This window comes from Ciona intestinalis, chromosome 12 (genome assembly GCF_000224145.3).
Source record: "Ciona intestinalis chromosome 12, KH, whole genome shotgun sequence".
NCBI classification, from domain to species: domain Eukaryota; kingdom Metazoa; phylum Chordata; class Ascidiacea; order Phlebobranchia; family Cionidae; genus Ciona; species Ciona intestinalis.
Genome location: NC_020177.2, coordinates 1510213 through 1531126, shown reverse-complemented (window position 1 = coordinate 1531126; position 20914 = coordinate 1510213). Strand labels below are relative to the sequence as shown.

The 20914-nt window shown below is 34.1% G+C and overlaps 2 protein-coding genes across 2 annotated transcripts; one reads left to right on the top strand and one right to left on the bottom strand.

Moving 5' to 3' along the window:
• Window positions 1–35: 35 nt before the first annotated feature.
• Window positions 36–19113, top strand: LOC101243054 (cadherin-related family member 2-like). The gene is made up of 20 exons (XM_018814506.2): window positions 36–326; window positions 643–863; window positions 926–985; window positions 1042–1122; window positions 1592–1681; window positions 1785–1901; window positions 2159–2299; window positions 2519–2707; window positions 3226–3350; window positions 4193–4316; window positions 4642–4788; window positions 4898–5062; window positions 6634–6695; window positions 6779–6943; window positions 7134–7206; window positions 7549–7666; window positions 7784–7944; window positions 8062–8151; window positions 8613–8744; window positions 18763–19113. Exons 1-20 carry the CDS (start codon window positions 281–283, stop codon window positions 18814–18816), a joined length of 2361 nt encoding a protein of 786 aa, XP_018670051.2. The 5' UTR covers window positions 36–280; the 3' UTR covers window positions 18817–19113.
• Window positions 8962–18755, bottom strand: LOC100183734. Its single transcript, XM_026837095.1, has 9 exons — window positions 18534–18755; window positions 17270–17401; window positions 14526–17189; window positions 14119–14276; window positions 13614–13704; window positions 13116–13372; window positions 11131–11206; window positions 10873–10979; window positions 8962–9712 (listed from the first exon to the last, which is right to left on the bottom strand). Exons 1-9 carry the CDS (start codon window positions 18644–18646, stop codon window positions 9420–9422), a joined length of 3891 nt encoding a protein of 1296 aa, XP_026692896.1. The 5' UTR covers window positions 18647–18755; the 3' UTR covers window positions 8962–9419.
• Window positions 19114–20914: the final 1801 nt, after the last annotated feature.

Here is a 20914-nt window from a genome sequence, read left to right as displayed (position 1 = left end):
TATCGTTTCAAAATGTTCTGTTTTTTAAACCTTAATTGTAATCGATGATAATTTATCGAAGCTACCTCAAAGCGGTTGAGTATTTCTGTCATCCCATTCAGCTTTGTTCAAAAATTTCAAGTACTTTTGAGTGAGTTACTCACAGATATTTCTTTTTGTATGTGCTGTCTTTTCGAGGTTTTAGTATACCATCAGTTCGTTAGACAGAAAGTTTAGAACTTCTGATGCTGAGAGAATTGCAGTGCTTATATTTTACTAGAAACAAATGTTCTGATACAAAATGAAGCATATTCTTATGTTGCCAATGTTTTTTGTGGTTGCATATGGTAAGTTAAAAGAATTATGTTTGTTTTCATTTCATGATTCTCTTCTACATGTTATGTGACTGAAAGTTTCTTAGTTTTTTAGAGGCCTTTATTTTGATTATATTATTTAATTTAGTCTTCTAAATAAATGTCACTTCATGCTAAAATTTTTATTTGATAATACCCTATGTGGAAAAGTTGTGGTAAACAGTTATAGCTAATCAACACAAAAAAAACTTATTTAGATTGGGAAATAAAAAAACACAAATTTAATATATTTTGCCACAATATCATAATAAATGTCATATTATATGTTTGTTTTCGCATTTTCCAACAGGTATTACTTGGCAGCCACATAACTCAACCACAAACACTGGAGATTTGAATTCGGCTAAATTCTGTGAAGACATGGAGGTCACAAACACTCCATTTTATACACTAGTTGCCACTGGATCAAGCAATATAAAATACGAGATAACTGGAGCTGAATTCCTAGTTTATGTTGATTTAAATGAAAATACTGGGGAGCTTACATTATTAGAACAAATTGATAGAGAGGTTTGTACATTTTTCTATCCTAATGTCTACAATTAAACATTTAATTCTGCTTTTTATTTTAGACAACACCTTCATTTACAATTAATGTCAAAGCAACTGCTGGAACAGAATCTGATATTGAGGTGAGTTTTGTCATCAAGGCCACTATACCTTTCATATTTATTAAACAAATTTTCAGACTTCAACGATCGACATAAGTGATGCAAACGACAATGATCCATTTTTTCTAGGCCTTCCTTATAGTAAGAGTGTTTTAGAAGTAAGTGAACAACCTTCTTACAATTTAATATATTTATAATTAAAAATTTATCCTTACAAAGAAAATAAGATTTCTTACATATTAATTTTGTTTCATTTTGAATGTAAAAAGCTTAATTATACTAGGGTGGGGGAGATAGAACATCATTTTATTCTGTTTTCTTGCCCCATTTGATAGTAAACAAAGAACATTCAAAGTATAATAAAACTGTATCCTCATGAGTCCACCAGACCATTGTTGATTGTTACCACTCAATCAAGATATTTAGGTATTATGTACTGAAGTCTTTCTATTTTAGGTATTATGTGCTAAAGTCTTCCACTACCTCTACTATATGCTTATTGGTGTGGTGTTAAAACTTTACTATTACACTTAACAAAACTTTACTGTTTTACTTTAATAAAAACTTTACTATTACAATTGGTGCACAAGCCTTTTTTGGTGTTTCTTTACGTACTCCATGTTACAGTATCCATGGACAAATAAAACTGTGCTTGTTGCCGAAGCAACTGATATAGATGATGGATATGCTGGAAGTGTTCGTACTTATACCTTCGAGGTATGGCTTAATTAATTGATTCTTATACTATTTTAAATCAGCTGTATGCATAACACTGTACATAATCCACAGTTAAAGTAATCCAACTATTTTTAAATCCTAGGAGGCAACAAACCAGCTGAACTTTACTGGCTATCCTGATTACATGGTATTGGTAAATGAAAATGCAAAAATAGATTATGAAAGCTCTCCGGTTATAAGTGCAACAATTACAGCTGAGGTAATTAAAATTAATACATTTTATTGGTACTGTATATTGCCGTTGGTTGTGGGTGGTGAGATTCAAAAATTGTATGCTGTTCTTAAAAGTTGTAAAGATGTTCTTCAACAAAGGTTGTTTAAAATAAAAATGGTTTACCAACCGATCCTGACCCATATGCAGTTGTTTTATACTTCACAACTGCATCTTTACAGTAATGATTACAGTTTAAAGAACAGTTTTATTTCAAACTCAACACAAAAGCTGTTGGTTTATAGGATGGGGGATCTGCAGCATGTGGTGGATCGGAAACACGAAAGGCTTCTGCACCTGTACTTGTTACTGTATTGGATGGACCTGATAGACCACCAATTTTTACCAGTGCTCCTTACTATGTGACTATAGAGGAAAACCGTCAGGTTTGTAAAAAATAGCCAACAAATGATATAGAGATCTTATATAGAATTCAGCAATTACTTTAATCTTTTATACTTTGTTCACATGCACAAAGCAATAATATATAATTTGTATCTCTATTATACGTGGAGACACATCTGTAGAAACAATATTTCTCTTTTGAAAGTTTTTGATGTTTACAGTCAGCATGAATTCTAACAACAGATTGAATTTTTTTTAAGGAGGATCTTGTGCAAGTAGAAGCACGAGATCAGGATTACAGTCTTAATTGGGAAATTGAGTATTCCTTGGTTGAACAAGAAGCAAAAAACATTCTTACCATAGATTCAACAACTGGCCAAATAGCAGTCACTGGTGATATTGATGCTGATAGCAATCAAAACAATGGGGTTTTTCAATTTTCAGTTATGGTAAGCAGATTCACTTATAAGAAATGACTAATAGGCTGGCGCTGAGCACAGTTGGTTGGCGCGCCTGTCTCTAACCCAGAGGTAATGGATTCAAGGCTCTTTGCTGCTACCATTGTAGGCCTATATGTCCTTGGGCAAGACATTTACTGACAATTGCTCCAACCCAGTGGTCAATAATCGGTTGGGCAAATTATCAGCCATATATAAAAAAAATGATTAATTCCCCCAAAAAATAATCACCCACAAAGTAACATACATGGTAACTTGTAAGCTGGCATGAGGTGTATAAACACCGTGTTATAACTACTGTTGTTTTCCGGCCATGCAAGGGTAAAGTAAGTTACATTCATGCAATAACGTGGCAGAAACACAAATTATGTTATACAAATTATTCTACATTATGATTTTAAAATTCCATAAACAATTGAACACAATAGTTAAAAAAAATAAAGGATAAAAGGAAAGTTATAATGACTTTTTAAGTATTGGTTTTAAATACATTGTTAATTTTGTTGCAGGCCAAAGAAAAAGTTCCAGCAGATAATACATTTCCAGATATGGGAATTGGTTTTCCACTTAATGCTACAACAACTATTAGTGTCACTGTGGAAGATATTAATGACAATAAACCAATTTTCTACCGGTAAGATTTAAAGTTTTAAAACAGTTTTATTTATGTTGTTTAGTATTCATAGTAACAAAAGTATAAATAACTAAAAATTAAAGTAACAGTTTTTATGAAATAGCCTACTAAGAGTGGTATGTAGAAAGTATAGTTCACATTGATCAGAGATCAAGTTTCCTTGTCGCATTTGAACAGTATGCAGAACGTATAATCAAAGTTGATTATCGATTATTGCCAAAAACTTAAACAGCGAAATTGAGTTGGTAACACAACATAAGATTGGTTTCTGCAAATCCAGGTCAAATAAATTGTTTTGGATCGTTTTTATAGATTTTAACAGAGTCTGGGCCCTTTTAGAAACACGCAATTCGGGTCGCAGAAGTTCGGTAAACGCTTACCCAGACTCACTGCTACAATTTCCATACTATTTATACTGTTTATATGGATTACTTTTCTGTTAAAGGTATAAAAACAATAACAAATTCAACATTTTACTGAGAATTGCCTTCTTCGTAAAGTAATTTTCGGGAGAAATTCTCGCTTCCATTGTTACATCACAAACACGGAAAAGATAAATATAGATTGGCTGAGAATCAATGATTATGCTTGTTTAGCCAATCTAAGTATTAGTGACCACTAATGTAACTGCTGAATGTGTCTTCTCTAATAAATGAATAATACACATACATAAACCGTCGCCTATTTAATAAGTTAGGAAAATGTCATTACTTTATATTTACTAACAGAATGATTGCTGTTTAAAGGTATATATTTAATCCAATAAAACTGCCGATATGTTTTTTTGTTTTTATATAAATTATAATGAGCACCAATTTCCTAAAATAATTAATATCTTTAAGAGTGACTGACTCTAGCACCAACAACATAATAAAGGAAAACAACTTTAATGCAACAATTGAAGAAAACACATCTAATTTTATCACCATTCCTGGGATCAATATGTTTGTTAAAGATCTTGACCAGGTAAAGCAAATTGCTAAGTTTTTTAATTTTTTAATATTTTTTAAATTGAGTTAGTAATTACTGCAGTAATTCCTCTTATGTGTTTAACTGTATTCTATGATGATGAATGCATTTCAATATCTCAAATTTCTGTTTAAGTAAACATTAAAACATTTTTGTGCCATAGTGAATCCTTTGCAAGTGTAAAAGCATAATAAAAATTTTATTTTGACCATCGCTGCTCGATAACACATTTAATTCTGCGGGCTGTAAAATTTATTTGAAATATTTATTACCAATCTTACTAGAAATCTAGATAACAGTCTGAGGTTAAAATATTGTTCAGGCTGATAATGCAGTTTTTTCTCTTTCAACAACATCCAATGCCTTTGAGGTTGTACCTTCGGAGGTAAATGGGGAAGCTAATATCAATCTTAGGGTAAAAGATTCAACTTTACTTGATTTTGAAACGACAAAGGAGTTTCAAGTTGAAGTGAGTTTTTATAAACTCTTTTTCTAATATTGCTGAGTTTAACAGTTGCATTTATATTATTGATGCTTTTCCCATTTTTTTTCTTGTGTTTATGTTCCCTTTTTAACAGATCGTTGCCAGAGAAATGCGTACCACTGAAAAATTTTCAGCTTCAGCGACTGTTGTCATAGAGTTAACAGATGAAAATGACAATTCACCAGAATTTGGGCAAGATACATTTTCTGCAAAAGTTAAGGAAGATGCAAAAGTTGGAACACCAGTTGCTTTTATTAATGTGAGTGTTTCTGATATTGTTTTAATATTAGAATTTATTTTTGTTCCCTTTTTTATATATTTTTTTTATTCCATAACTCATAAGCAAAAAATATCATAGTTATTAAATTGAGATTGTGATTAGTGTAACAAACTCCTTAGCACCTAGTGTGCCAAGAGATTTGCTATTTTATAAAGCCTGATTATACCTTTTTTATATATGACCATAATTCATTGACCTATGTTATAATAATTTTATGTCTGTTTGGCTGCAGATTGCCCATTAAGGCATTACTTGAAGGGGCATACCAACGAAAAATGAAAATTTGTATATGGATAGATATGCCAGGAAAATTCAAATTTTATTTCGGATTTGGTAAAATTAATGCTTCTTCTTCAAGAATATATAACAAAAATTGTACAACATAGACTTTATTATGTTTTAATTTTTTCGATTGAACGTAGGTACATACCAGATTATGCTGACTCAGCATATTTTTATACCTAATGTTAAACATGAAAAATTGACTTTTTTATAAAAAAAAAATGGTAAAGTAGGTACTAGTGAGACATAATGAACATATTAATATAAAAAAAGTGCTAAAACCTAACTAAAAAGAAAAAAGTGCTAAGTCAGCATATTATGTAGCTACGTTCAATCGAAAATTAAAACATAATAAAGTCTATATGTTTTACAATTTTTTTTTTGGTTTTGAAGAAGAAGCATTCATTATACCAAATCAGAAATAAAATTTAAATTTTCTTTAGTATTTTAGAAACTAGAAACGATCAAAGTTGAGTGATTTTTTTTCTAATGGGAAATCCCATGCATTGCGCCACGGCCAATTTTTTTTACTCCAGCGGTCGAATTTGCGATTTTAAAACTCATATTTTTCAAAAGCTGTTTTGTATTTTAAAACTTTATTGGTACCTTTAGATCACATTTGAGCATATCTATCAATACACAAATTTTGATTTTTCGTTGGTATGCCCTTTTAAAATATTTGCTGAAAATCTTCAATTAAAAAGACAATAAAAACATGGTGTTATAGTTGTCTGCTAATTTAAAAGCTGGCTAGGGAATAACAGAAGTTTTAAAATCTAACTACTTATATTTTTTACAGTAATATTTTTAAAATACATATATAACCTTTAAAAAACCTGGTTACCTATTTTCCCACCATAATTGTTTGCCAACTGATTGTCTGATAAGCTTCCAACATGTCTGTATGAATAACAAAAAAGACTAAGGTTTAGTTCAGTATTCAATCTTTATTCAGTGCTATTTAGAATCACTGAACCAAAAAATTATAAAATACCTAGTTTCATTCAAGTCATAAAAGTGTTCAAAAATGGTGTAAAATTGTTTTGATTTTTGATGTATTTTCCTAATTAGATAATTTATTGTAATATGGTATTTTAATATTTTTTTTAATGATTTCTAATGAGAATTTCTCTAGCATAATTTATTTATCATAGCTTTAATCATTGAGGTGTGTGGTATTTTTTCATGTGCATCATATAACAAATTCTAAACTTGCAAGTTTGTGGAAAGCCCTAGACTAGATTACAAAAGATCTCTTTTGACCACAGGCAACAGATAAAGACACAGGAATAAACAAAGAAATAACATACAGCATTCTCCCTCCTGACATGTAAGTAGAATTTCTGACAGAGTTTCTTAAATTTTTAGGGATTTTTTTTTAATTTGACTGTATTGCATATGATATTTTTGTAGTTTTGCCATCAACCCAAATACCAGCGAGGTCAGAGTAAATGCAAACCTTGACCGAGAAAAAATATCAAAGTATTACTTAAGCGTTCGTGCTACTGATGGTGGAAATCGTTTTACCACCACAACGTTAGATATTACTATCTTGGATGTGAATGATGAAATTCCTCGGTGAGTTTATGTTTATTTGATTTTTTTTATTTAATTTTACTGTTACTACAGTGCTAAAAATGTCTTCAATATTTAGATTTCCATAATCTATTTTTCTACTTCTTAGTCAACTATTTATGATTATTTAAAAATCAGACCAAACCTTTAAAAAAATTGTACTCATTTATAAAATTTGAACATGATCCACTAGATTTCAAAGAAGTTCATACTCAGCAGTTATCAAAGAAGGGGACGCGGAGTTTAACCCAAATGTTGCAGTTTATGTAAGTTAATAATTACTTACTTCTATACAATATTTTAATACAGAACGTTGCAACAGCTGGTTTCTAAACATTTTAAAAACTTCCACTTTTTACTATTCACATCTAAACTTTACTATGTATTATCATCTAAATTTAATTAATTGTCATTTATACTATACAAAACTAATCAATATTATCAGTATGTTCAGATTCAAGGTGTAAAACTAGAGACTGAAAATTCAAAAAATTGAAAGGAAGACTGCTGTTATAGATTAGGGTCTTGAGCTATTGTTGGTGGTGGGGTTAAGATTTAGAGGCGAATATTGACTGTGTATTGACATGAAATCATGTTATCATATGCAGGCAGTTGATGATGATGAATCAAACACAACAAACAGCATGGTTAAATACTATGTTGCTAATGGAGAGCTCTCAGATAACTTTACGATGGATCCTTCTGATGCTCAGTATCAGAAAGAAGGTTGGTGGATAATTTGGCAACGAATGTTTAAAATGTTGGAACATTATCAAAAGGAATAATATTTGTTTTTATAAAATATTATCTATAACCTTTTTATTTATAATTTATATTTTTTAGGCAATCTGCTCCTTAATTCTCCATTAGACTTTGAATCTCTTCCTGAATCACTTGTGAAATGTGAGAATGGGGCTGTCGGGGTTATTCTGCTAACTATAGTTGCAGAGGACCAGGGATCCCCCAAGCAAAGTAGTTCTGTAAATATTACAATAACAGTCGAGGTGGGTCTGTCAAAAATGTTGCTTTTTCCAAGTATTGAATTTTTACGTTGTTCGCAACCTGCATTAATACACAATTTGTTTATCAAAAATGCAACTTATATCAGCAATTTTTATCAGGATGTAAATGACCATAAGCCATTTTTTGAAAATGGCACATATCAAATTGAGGTAGCTGAAAGAACATCTGCACTCACTGAAGTATTAAAGGTAAACAAGTACAATTATTTAAACTAAAGTGCACTTTAATAAATCTGTAACTTTTTTAAGTTAAAAAAAAACTCAAAACAATGTTTTCGAAAGGTTGCAAAGTCAACTTTTCACCGAGGTGATTTATAATGAACTGTCTGGTTAATGTTTTGCTATCTTCTCTAAGTACCCTTGAGTGTGCTGTATTATTTACTTTGCTTCTTCATTCTGTATATAAATATTTTGCCTGGTACTTGAATACCTTCTTCGGAAAATAATGAAATGTGATATGGCCAATATATTATACAAAGAATATATTATAATAGAAATATTAATCTTAAAGCACAGCAAACTGTTTTTATGCAATGTGGTCCATTGTGTTGGACATTTCAATCCCATTTTTATTTTAATCTTGTAGTAAATAAATTAAAGTATTTACTGTATGAATCATTTTCACAATTAACATGAATTATCTTTGACAGTTAAAAGCTTTTGACATGGATACATGCTCTCCAAACAACCTCCTTGATTATTCGATAAGCTCCGATGACACTTCTGATTCTTTTATCATTGAAACCATGGTAGAAGATGACCACCGCATTGGTGTCTTAAAGGTACTATTTTATAAATTTTAAAAGCAAACTTTTTTGTTAAAACAGTTAAGACATCATTTTGTGCACCTGTATCACTATGCATATTTACAAACATGTAGACAGTCTAAACTATAATGACATTGTTAGACAAGCAACAAATGTAGTTAGTTTTTTTCATAAAGCAGATACTTTTCTTCCCAATGAGTTATTTTGTTACTTTAAGGTACATACCAAAATATTTGTAATATTAGAAATGCACAAATGTAATTGAAACAACAACCAAAACTTTAGTAAAACGAAACAACTTCTTAAAAAATGCAGATCTAAACCACAAATTCAGAGCTGTTTAGTTACTTGGAACTTTGGTGGTACCTTTGAATAAATTTTAGCCTAGTCGTTGACTGAATGTAAGCTTGTATGCGCTCTTGACCATTTAACCAGTATATATTAGGTTTTATTTACAATTTCTGGGAGAGGGCAAAAATATACAAAATATTTTAATACGAAAACATACCAGCATTGCTTAGATATAAGTATTTAAAATGTAGCTCTCTTGTTAGTGTAATAGAGGGTTATTAACGGTTTGTAGAATGAGAATTGTGTATAATTTCATTTTTATATAGGCATATCATGTATGTTTGTTCTGCTATAATTGTTTTGGGTTCTAAAGAAATGGGCTCAAGGTTTCTAGTATAATCAAACACTCTTGAAGATTTTAATGTCATTTGTCTTGCTCTCTGTGACGTACAACGTACCCTCGGCATCCACTGACATATCATAGGGATTTCTTAAATTGCTAAAATCGCCTGCTGTTGGATTTTTTATCAACTGATATTGAAAATGACCAGTATCAGCATCAAACGCTGAAAGTCTGTGATTTCCCCAATCCGCTACCACAATCGACCCGCCAGGTGAGGAAGCGATTGTAAGTTTGCCCCCAGGAAAAAATGCCAATCCGCATGGGCTTAAAAACTGACCGTCTTGTACTCCTATAACGAAAACATGAATAAATTTGACTTACTTAATAGGCCTACTCGCATGGCGGGAAACCTCGACAGTCGTTATAACACGAATGTTCTGTTTTACATACACCTCCTAGCCGCTTACGAGTTACCATGGTATGTAATTTTGGCGTTGTTTATTTTGTCTTTATGGCTGACGACTTGGACAACTTCCCAATGGGTTGGAGCCATTGCCGTTAAGTGTCTTGTCTAACGACATAGGTCCACAACCACTAGCGTAGCATCGGCAAGTCTTGAACGAAGCTGACCACTCTACCTCGGTGGTGGACACGCACAATGGTTGCATTAATTTAAAAGTATTACCATGCCTACATATTGGCTCGGGCAATTAATGCCGGAGACAGTTTGTAGCACAAACCTTAAAGCTCTACTTCAGTAAGATGTGCGTAATGCTTCTTATTACATTCGGGTTGTTTTGCTATAATTTATTATAATTCGATATTTTCTCAAAATGTATGATTTGGATTGGTTCTCGAGAGCATGAGATAAATTATGTAAATTCTAAACTAACACGGTTGATTTAGACTATCTTGGCGCAAAGTATTTTAAAGCGGTGACTGTTTAGTTAATTATTACACAGGGTATTGTTAAACACACTTCTCCGATATCGTTCCTCCTATAAACATTTATGACGTGTTATGTAATTGAACACATGAGCCCAACGAATTCCAGTTACGCTGTCAAATATTAACCTACATTTGTTGATTTCTAGTTAAACGAGTTTCCACTATTTCAATATGCGTTTAAAAATTGTGTCTCTTATTTAAAATTTTCATTTGTTTGAAAAGCTTTTAACTTTATCGCACTTAAAGGGGCTTAGCAACAAAAATCATATTTTCATATAGGTGGAAAAGCTCAATCGTAATCTAATGTTACCATCAAAGTTTCAAAAAAAAACGACACAGCTTCTGAAACAATCGCGAAACAAAAATTGTTTTCACTAGTAGTTTAAAAACTATAAACTGCCGATTAAGCCTGATTGGAGGCTGTTTGGTTTTTTGAAACTTTTGGAAGTAAGTCACATTTAAGTACCGCTGTATTCATGCGAATTTGGATATTATGTCGGTATGCCCCTTTAACGCCACCAAGCGATTAGAATAAATATTTAATCTACAAAGAGCGCTTACCCTCTTGGCCGATCTGAAACACTGGTTCTTTGCTGATTCTTGCGTCAAACATGTAAACAGCATGACTTTCTGAATCACTTACGTAGAAAGCATGGCTGCTGTTGTTCCTTGGGATATTTTAAATCAAGATTAACAGTCTGAGCGTTCAAGAGGAAAATTTAATTATTTTATATAAATCGATAAGTACTTTATTCCACTGAACTAAACAAAACTGATGTAAAACTAGTTAATCATGACTTTTAATAAGATTCATCATACCTGTATGTCAAAAACTCCGGCCAACCGATTTTGATTTTGCTTTTTCCCGTGCATTCAATGGAACTCGCAACTTCGCCTATATAAAACAAGAGACATAGCTTATTAAAGTGCACAAAAACTACGATGTAATTTACAAAGTTGCGACGCCATAAACAGCTGAGAGACAATATGTTTCCATCTGGTACAAAGTTTCGCCAAGATTTGCATTTCCGCAAGAAACGCCTATATTGTGTAATTCAACCAGTTCGGTGTGTGGTTAACGCATAGCTGCTATTTTAGTATAATTTCTTTTTAGAATTTAGCGATTCGAAAACAAGCAGGGTTAGACAGGACTGTTTAGAATCCATTTTAAAATTATTTTTTTATTATTAGGAATACACGCAAAGAGCACAAAAAAATATCGTACGCTTTAAAAATCAGGTTTAAACATCCTTTTTCTTTAAACGGTAATGGGTACTGTTGGAACATCAATTGATAAATACTCTATCGCTATCCTACAAATGTACATGAAGTGAGTGAATTACGAATATATTTTTCATATATTGTCTTGTTATTATATCAGTCTGTTATATTCGAATTACCACTGCTGTGGTATAAATTATAAAATTCATGGTTTGGCAATTAAAATCTACAAAATTACGATGTGGGGAAGACGGGACAAAAAATAAAATATATTTATATTACTAATATATTTTGCAGCTTGTAGTTAACTTACCAAAATTAACCGGCTGTATTAGTTTCTTTGCCATGTAAACTTATAACTTTAAAACGATATTTTTTTGTTTTTCTTTTTCCCTAATTAAAGCCTTACTGCCCCCCATTTTGGCCCGTTTTATTTAACTGCGATACTGGATTGAGGATCCAAATAAAAACTAAAAAAAATTAGGAATTTTAATATGGTTTAGCGAGCATTCAAAATGAACATCTTACTATTATGCTTTTTTGAGTCTTTAAAAAATGTTGAAGCCGTATTTTATTACTTAACAACAGCTAACATATTTGCCGTGCACTTTGTTACCATTAAAATACCGTCGAAAAATACCGAAACATTTTTCCGCCTAGCATTGAATGGGTAAAAGGCACGTCTTACGCCGAGTGCTGTCTTCCCCCCACCCTATTGAATGCGATGTTTTTTTTAACCAAGCAGAAGGCCGTAATCGGAATTGAAAAGTAGATTAATTGAATCATATTGACGTGCAAGCCACGACTTTTAATCCTAACAGACGCAATTCTTCCTTTACTTAATCGTAAATGTAAAAATGCAAAGGTTTAATCTTGTTTTTAAAGCTTTTTTAGGCTAAATTTTAAACGTGTCAGTCATGTTAAATAATCGCTATTATAATGCTGTACTATCCTTAGTTTAAGGAACATTCTGCTTGGTTAAGAAATGATCTTAAATATGAAGCTACTTCTGTAACATATTTGGGTTGTTTATTACCAAATTAAATTTATTTACGCGCAACTGTGAGGAATGCAGCGCCAAGTTTATGTTACGAATTCCAACGTAGAAGGAGCTACGTATGGGCCTGACGTATCCAATAACTTTTATGTCGTCATAGTCGACTTGGCTTTACTTCACAGCAAACCGATAAAGGAGCACTATACCCCGGAAAAAATCTCTTTCGTTTTTAATCTTATAAATTACTCGCTAACCCCGTGGTAATAGGTGCACATATTTAAATGATCTTGTTTGGTCTAAATACTGCACTAATTGCTATCAATAGTTTTATATTAAAATACAAGATTTGGGATAACCGGATTTTATCAAAGAAATCGTTCATTACTCGCTAATTATATGCTTGTTGTTAAATGATTTTTCTGTAAAAGTTGTTTAGTTGCACAGTTAAAATAAATGTGCTATAGATTGTGAGTGCAAACATAATTTTGCACTAGAAAATATAAGGGACGGTTGAAATAGGAATCTATTTACTCTGTTACTTATTTCGTCAAATTTGTGTAATGTATTTTTTATTAAGTGATTGTACCTGTTCTGATGTCGAACAGCTTGAGCGCCCAATTTCTTATAGACTTTATGTCTGAAGTCATAAACGCCTGATTATCAGGATGCATAGTGACGCAACGTGGATTGCGAAGTTCGGACTTGCCACCGATTCGCCGCAACACTCTGCCATTTGTCATGTCCACTACCAATATTTCGCCACTTGCGCTTGACGCACATAACACGTGACGTGAGGTGTATGACGTCAGACCTCGCGGGCAACCAGGGATAAAAAGAGAGTTCCTGTGACGTAATAAAAACAAAACTTAAACGACTTGCATTGTCGCAAATGTCAAGAAGCACAGTGAACTTGGGTCGGCGTTAATGGTTATCAGACTTTTTAGACCAAAGCAGTTTGTCTTCATAATTTATAAAAACAACCATATGTCTCGGTTTTATTACTTCGCAAAAAGAACATGTTTGTAACGTTTTGCCCAAACTGAAAACACTAATTAGTTATTCTTGCTTATCATGGTAAACTTACTTGTGTTTGCCCTCGCTAGAATAAATATCAATCCCGTCACCATGACAGTCGGATACGTATATATCACCATTTTGCACGTAATTAAATGACGCTGCGACAAACAAAATTGTTGTTAGACATAAACGTTTTTTTTAAATACGTTGCAACATCGTGACGTACCGTTTTCATAGGGTCGGGTGTAATTAAAGGTTGTGCTAGGTTTGGTAAAAAGTCGCCTTGGTTACCAATAATGAGGTAAGCGCACCCACAACATTTGGAGGGAAACTTAACTCTAATCTTATAATTGGTGTTCTGTTAGTCTTTTATCTGTACCGGTGACGTCACGCGTGCAAACATAAGTGACGATAACTCAAAACAGTGCCGTTTCAAACGGAAAGTTGGAAATGTATATTAAAGTGAAAAATTACTATTTATACACCATTGTAAGATTTGACTTCATTTCCTCTAAGACTCTCATTTTATAACTCCATGAGTTGTCGCGGTACCACCGTATGTATGAACTTACATGGTGTTTTGTTAACTGTAATGTACGGCGTAGAAACTGCGCATTGGCCATGTTTGATTTCGTGGACTTTTTCAAAGTTGGCGCAATCTTCTTCTATAAGGTTCGAATGCAATGGCGACCTCTTAAGCTTGTCGTAATCTTCCAAAGCAGACGTTGACCTACAAAGTTTACTGTGTTGATATTATTTCAATAAAACTTTGGATTTACAGTTTCACGCTTATCCATAAAACTGATCTCCCAGCAAATTTAAATTTCGTAACGATGTTTCGTCGTCACATTTTGAACGATTATCGAAGTAAAATGGTAAACATATGTTTATCTGTAAAACTATTTGCCACAAAATGTTTAGATTTTTTTGCCATAAAGAAAAAGAGTTAACAAATAAATAAATACTACTTTTGTTGTACCTATTTTCAAGTTGTAAATGAGGAATGTTGCTGCTTGGTAATTGGTGTATATCAATATAGTCATCATCGTCCTGTGGCTCGTTAATTATTTCACAATAGTCTTCGAATTGTTCGTTTGGAACTGATGTATAATCGTCACTTTCCAACATTGCTGGGTCATCGTATACAACCTCTGGTTGCTGTTGTGGATATTTTGCTGACGAAGTCAAAACTTTTATCATCTGGGTTTTTGTGCTTTGCGATTTCAGGGCGCAGTTTTCGAAAACTTTATTTCTAAATATGCTTTTGTCCTTATGGCTTAACGTTATTGGTTGTGGTGTATTGGTCATTACACCTTCTTTTGTGTTGGCTGTACTTTTGTTTGCAGAAACTAACTGTTTTACCTCCGGAAAAACTTCTTTTGGTGGTTCACTGTACAACTCCTTACCAGCTGTTGCAAATACGTCTTCATCAGATATGGTTGCATTACAGGCTTTAAATCTGCATGTTTCTATGTTTTTGGTCGTAGCCAAAAAATCATGTCCGACTGAAGTCGGTTGTTGGTTGTTGTAATCTGCGGGTTGATTATTATCAAGTAGTGGTCCAAGATCTATCATTGGTGACCCGACCTCGCCTTGTTCGACTGGTGGTTCGTCGTACACAGCTTCACTCAAAGTGTTCATATCAGCTATAGGAAATGCGTAATTTTCGCCATTATTTAATTTTACAGGAGTAGAACAAGGCACCTTGTAGTATGGCTCAACTGCTTCCGTTAAATCCTCGGTCATAGCTGAGTTCGGGACATCGTAAATCACAATTTCATTTTTTACTTGTAGTTGGCTTTCAACAGTAAGACCATTCTCAATATCTGATAATTCGTACTTTTGATCAAACAATTTTCCCAGCTCTTGAAGAAAACCGGTATCTCGTTTTGGAGTTTGCATGGTTTCAACAACGTCCGAGTTACCAAAATTGCTGTTGTTGAATGCTGTGATGTCATCGGCTGTAACTTTAGCAGATTTACCTTTTAATTCTTCTTCTTTTTTTTCAAGTCTACTTACTCCAATTGCCTGGTCGTCAAAAATAATAATTTCCGGAGTTAGTGAAATAGTATCCGTTAGAGATTCTTCAAACGAAACAATGGATTGGGTCGAGTCTTCCGACATTCGATTACTAAGCGAAGAAATTTGCAGGTTTTTTATTTTATCTTTGTTTTTTTCGGAAACTGGCTTTGATTTTGGCTTTGTACTTTTTCCACCTAATTTTCCAAAAAAAGTGTTATTGGGACTCGGAAGGGGGGATTTTGTTTTCGAAACAGTTTTTTCAGAGCCCTTTCTCTCTCTTTTACCACCAGTACCCGAAAATCCAAGCTTTGACCAGATACTGGAAAAGCCAGTCCATTTTTTCACCTCTCCTTGTGTCTTACCACTTGAACCAGCAACTTGGTTTTGCATCAGTTCTGATTGTTCCGCCTTAAACGTATCTTGCACACTTTGTTCAGTGCTACTGTCAATAACCATGTTTGCTGTCGATTCTTTGCAATTGATCTGACTCCCCATTTCCACGTATTCATCTTTCAAAGAATATGTTATGGCGTTATCCGAGATTCGCTTTTTTAACGTCTTCTTTAAAACATCTTGACTTTGCTTCCATTGTTCTGACTTCATGGTGCGAACAACTGTTGAACTAATGTAGTCTGTCTTGGTCGTATCTTGTACGGTTTCTGCTTCCACTTTAAGGTTTGAGCAAACAGGATCGTAGATATTATCAATCTCTTTATCTTCTCCGGATTCTGTTATCCGCAGTGTTTCTTCACATACCGCGTCATATAGATCAGAGTCGGATTTTTCTGTTGATTTTTGTTCTTGAGTAGTTAGTGTTACACATTCTTGCTCGTTCTTATCTTCGCACACGGAATCGTACGTATCTTCAATGCAGATACCTCTTCCTTGTGAAGCGACACGACAGATTTTAAATTCGTTTGAGATGTCATTGGCAACCGTCGTGGAACTGTTTGCAAACATTTCATCTTCAGTTTTATTTAAAATAATACCCTTGTCTAAAACCTTAACGCTGTCTGTTAACTCACAAACTGACGAATAGACATCGTGTAAAGATTCTACATTATTTACTTCCATTTTACTTCCAGGGTCGACACGTTTACCGGCAACTGAATTTTCACACTTAATTTTTTTTATACCGTTTAACGCACTCAGTTCACCTTTCTCAGTTAAATTAATAGGCTCTTCTGATGTCTTGTGATGTACGGACCAAGTCACAAAAGCCGCTTCCTCTTTTTGTTGTGTGGTTATATTTTGTTTGTGCGAGATGACCTGCTCCTTTAAATTCTCTTTGTGAGGCAGTGTAGAATATTCTATCTTATCTAATTTCTCGTCATTCGTTTCTTCCACACCACGAATGTTTTCTTTTGTCTCTACTTTCAATTCGTTATTCTCTGAAGGTGAACTCATTGTGTCTTCGTTGTCTCTCACTTTTAAAATGAAACTTTTATTTTTACTAATCGTATTATTGTCTCCTTCATCTAAAAGTTGGTATTCCATGTCGTCAGTGATATCCGCGAACACACTGTCAATGAACTGGTTGGCGCTAAGGACATTCTCTAAAGTTGGTGGTTCCTTAGATACGCAAGCAGAGTCATAGGTCAAGTTGTCGATCTCCTCGTATCTACGAGAAAAGTAACATTACAAGCTACAATTCAAGCGTGGTTGCTCGCGCGCCCATAAAACGTCTGTACTATAGCTTACATGTGATTGTCAAGTTCGTCACCGTAAAGAAAGGCTGGGGTCGATGCTGTTCGCCTTTTCGTATCTTGTTCGCCTTCAAAAGCAGTTATTTTATCACAGTCAGCATCGAAAAAGCCAGGTTTGGGCAGTTCTCTAAAAATAATTATTTTTCAGGAAAATTATAATTTACAATTGTGTTAATAATAATTTTCTTACACTTCTGTATATAGTAGGGTGCGGGTCGACGGGACTTGGCGTAGAAGGTGATTTTATTAAAAAAATATCCGATTACTCGTTTCCATTCAATGATAGACAAAAATAATGTTAGAGTGTTATTCGACAGTATTCTGACGGTCCAACAAAGAGCACGACAAAGACGATTACTGTTGTTAAGTATTAAAATTCGGTGTTAAATGGCTACAACTGCTTGCTGAATTATAATAAAACTTGTTTGTTTGTAGTTTGCGAGTTTAAATCATCAATCCAGAATCGTAGTTTAATAAAAATATGCTTACAAACTTCGTATGTTCTTATAACATTTGTTTTTAGAGTTATTTATGTAAAGTTTACATGAATGAATGAATGAATGAATGAATGAATGTAACTTACTTTATCTTCGCGTGGCCGGAAAACGACAGTCGTTAAACACGGCTGTTTTGTTTTATACACGTTACTTTGTGGGTGTTTTTTCGTTTTTATGTGTGGCTGATAGTATGGACCATCCGATTTTACTGACCACTGGGTTGGAGCAATAAGTGTCTTGCCCAAGTAAACACATGCGCCCACAATGGGAGCACCGAAAAGTCTTGCAACCATTATACCTCTAGGCTGGGCGCGATTTTATGAATGAATGAATGAATGTAACTTACTTTATCCTTCTATGGCCGTAAAACGGCAGTCGTTAAAACACGATGTTCATACACTTCGCCCGACTTGCGCTTTTTGTGGATTTTCTCATTTTTATGTGTGGCTAATAATTTGGACAACCCATTAGTAACCACTGAGTTGGAGCAATTGCCGTTAAGTGTCTTGCTCAAGCCTTTAGCACATGATATTTGAATATCCTGATCGTGTTTTAAACAATTAACATCAGTCTATGGAAGTGGCGAGGATATACGGTTTTATAATTCTTTAAAAGTTTTTTGTTTACTAACAAATGGGACGAGGAAATAGAATGAAAATGTGTCCCATCTTTCTCACCCTACTATATATATTGATTTTGGAAAGATTAGGCAATATGTATAATTTCGCGTATTTGCCCACTCTACTATATACCAAAACATACCGGTTTCGTTCGTTGTAAGGTTCACTCAATGGGGTCCCGCTATTTGGTCTCCAAGAAACTCCAAACCCGCTTAACCAACTGGCGCCCATCGTCGGTCTTACCGCGCCTGACATTTTAATGCTTTTTGACTGAAGTATTTGACTTAAATCGGACAGTGGGCGGAGATTGGTGGTCGGTCCAACAGTGTATAATGCATTTTTCTTCACTGTATTTTCTTCTCTTGTTTCAGAAGAAGACCGCCCACGCTGGGAAGACTTTGCTAACTTTGCGTGCTGTTCTCTAAGTTTAACCTTGGAAGATTTTACTTTTCGTACCTTTATACTAGTCTTATCCGTGTTGTCGTTCGACTTGGTTGATGTTTCAAGCGCATCGTTGCTTGACGCGATCCGATGCCGCTGAGTATGCAAGTTGAGTATGACGTCATCATTCAGATGCCAACCTTGCTCTCCGTGTGCTCCGTAATTGACAACATCCAAGAATGTCGCCTGGGATGAATCGCCCGTCTTTCCCGTAAATGTATTCGTGATGCGCTGGGAGATGGCTCTGCGAACTTTAGCTGTTGGTCGCACAGTCAATGTGCCGGACATTGGAACTTCTCTTTCTTTATGTTGATCGCGTTTCTCTTGTCTCTCTTTCGCCCACACAATATCGGAGTCCGCTGGTAACGACCTTCTTTTCAAAACACTACCACGTACTGACAACCGCCTCTTTATATCCCTCAGTGTTTTCCTCGGAGACTTAAGTATCGAAGTCATTTTCTCCGATTCTTCTGACTTCACGAAGGCTCCCTCGACTAGCAGCTCTATTTTTTCTTCTGGTGGATAATTCGCAACCACTTTCTCGGCTTCAAAGATAAGCCGTGCTTGCTCCGCATCTTGCTTTTGCTTCTTTAAAGTCTCTTTTCTCCGCACGGTTTGACATTTTCTATTTTCTTTTAATCTTTTCTCCGAAAAATTAGTTGCAAATTTTTCATACAACTCTGGGTTTCTTTCTTCTTTGTTCTTTAAAACCCCAAGCAAGCTTTGTTCGTCAAAGATTGAATGTGACTTTTGATGCTTCCCTGATTTATTTAAGCTTTTTTGTCTTGGTGCCGTATGTGACTTCTTTGGTGATTTCGCAGATTTTTTATTTCGGTCACACAACGTTTGAAATTGTGGTGACGATCCATCATCCGCTATCTTTTCCTCAGCTTCTATAAAATTGGAGTCACCATATGTGGATCTGTTTGGATCTGAGTTTGAGGTTTCCAACAAAGATAGAAAGTTTTCACGTTTTGTATCTTCATTTTCTGCTTGTTCTATTTTACTGACCGTGGTCTTTGTTTGGAGGTCGTTTATTCGCCTTCTTGGTGTAGGCTTGGGAGATCCCCCACGACTTAACATCACACGTGGGGCCGGTTTAGGACTAACATGCTTATCGGTGGTCATACCTAACTGAATACGATCTTGTTCGCCCGCGTCTTCTTTTTTTAAAGAAACTGTAATTTTCGTTTTACTATCCGTATTAACAATATCTTTTGCCGTTACTGGTGTATTTGTGGTATCTTTCATACCTTCCGATGTAATTTCCCTACAAATATCAAATAGTATGTCGTAATCGTCACCTAGAAGATTAAAATTAACATACGGCTTTTAACATTTTTTTGTATTTTTATATGTTTAAATCCTCCCAATAAAGAGGTGTTGAATATTTTACACGAGGTGACAATAATAACTTCAAGCATGTGCATACATAACCGGAAAACAGTTTTGTTTGTCTAATAAACATACAATGTGAATAGTGTATCGCTTTAGATTCATACACTTCGTCGATTCAGTTTTAGGTATAGTAGGGTGGGGGAAGATGGGACACCTTTTTATTTTGTTTTCTCTTTCCATTTGGTAGTAAACAAAGAACATTCAAAGAATTATGAAACCGTATCATTACGACTTCCATAGACCGTTGGTAATTCTTTAAAACACGATCGGGCTATTTGGAAATTATGTGTTAAAAGTGTCCCATCTTCGCCCACCCTACTAAATATACAGTTTTATATTTTTTGACCATTTTTAGATCTTAACTTTTACTAACTTGTTTTCCTTCGGTGTTTTTTTTGTATCACTACCATTTTCTTTTTTAACTCCTTGACCCAATATAATCGCAATAGCTTTTATTTTTTCTGGCGAAACAGGCCGTTCAACAACGTCACTTAGCAGTTTGCTCAATTCTTCTTGATTCATGATATATAGAACCGCTTGTTTCCGGGTTGTCCTGAAACTAAAAATTGCCTTTTTTTAGCTTCTGAACAACGTGTTTAGATAGGAACAATTTTAAGCCAACTGTAATCACCTAATATATACAGTTGGGCAAAATGGCGGGCGGGGCAAGATAACTCACTCTTT

Bases quoted from the DNA above. Each gene is read 5' to 3' on its own strand.
- LOC101243054 (XM_018814506.2), top strand. From the start codon at position 281: ATGAAGCATATTCTTATGTTGCCAATGTTTTTTGTGGTTGCATATG. The intron at 864-925 runs GTTTGTACATTT...TTTTTATTTTAG, and splicing joins TAGAACAAATTGATAGAGAG to ACAACACCTTCATTTACAAT. The intron at 8,152-8,612 runs GTAAACAAGTAC...TATCTTTGACAG, and splicing joins CACTCACTGAAGTATTAAAG to TTAAAAGCTTTTGACATGGA.
- LOC100183734 (XM_026837095.1), bottom strand. From the start codon at position 18,646: ATGTCAGGCGCGGTAAGACCGACGATGGGCGCCAGTTGGTTAAGCGGG. The intron at 14,277-14,525 runs GTACAACAAAAG...TAAACTTTGTAG, and splicing joins CATTTACAACTTGAAAATAG to GTCAACGTCTGCTTTGGAAG. The intron at 9,713-10,872 runs GTAAGCGCTCTT...TTTTCGTTATAG, and splicing joins GTTTCAGATCGGCCAAGAGG to GAGTACAAGACGGTCAGTTT.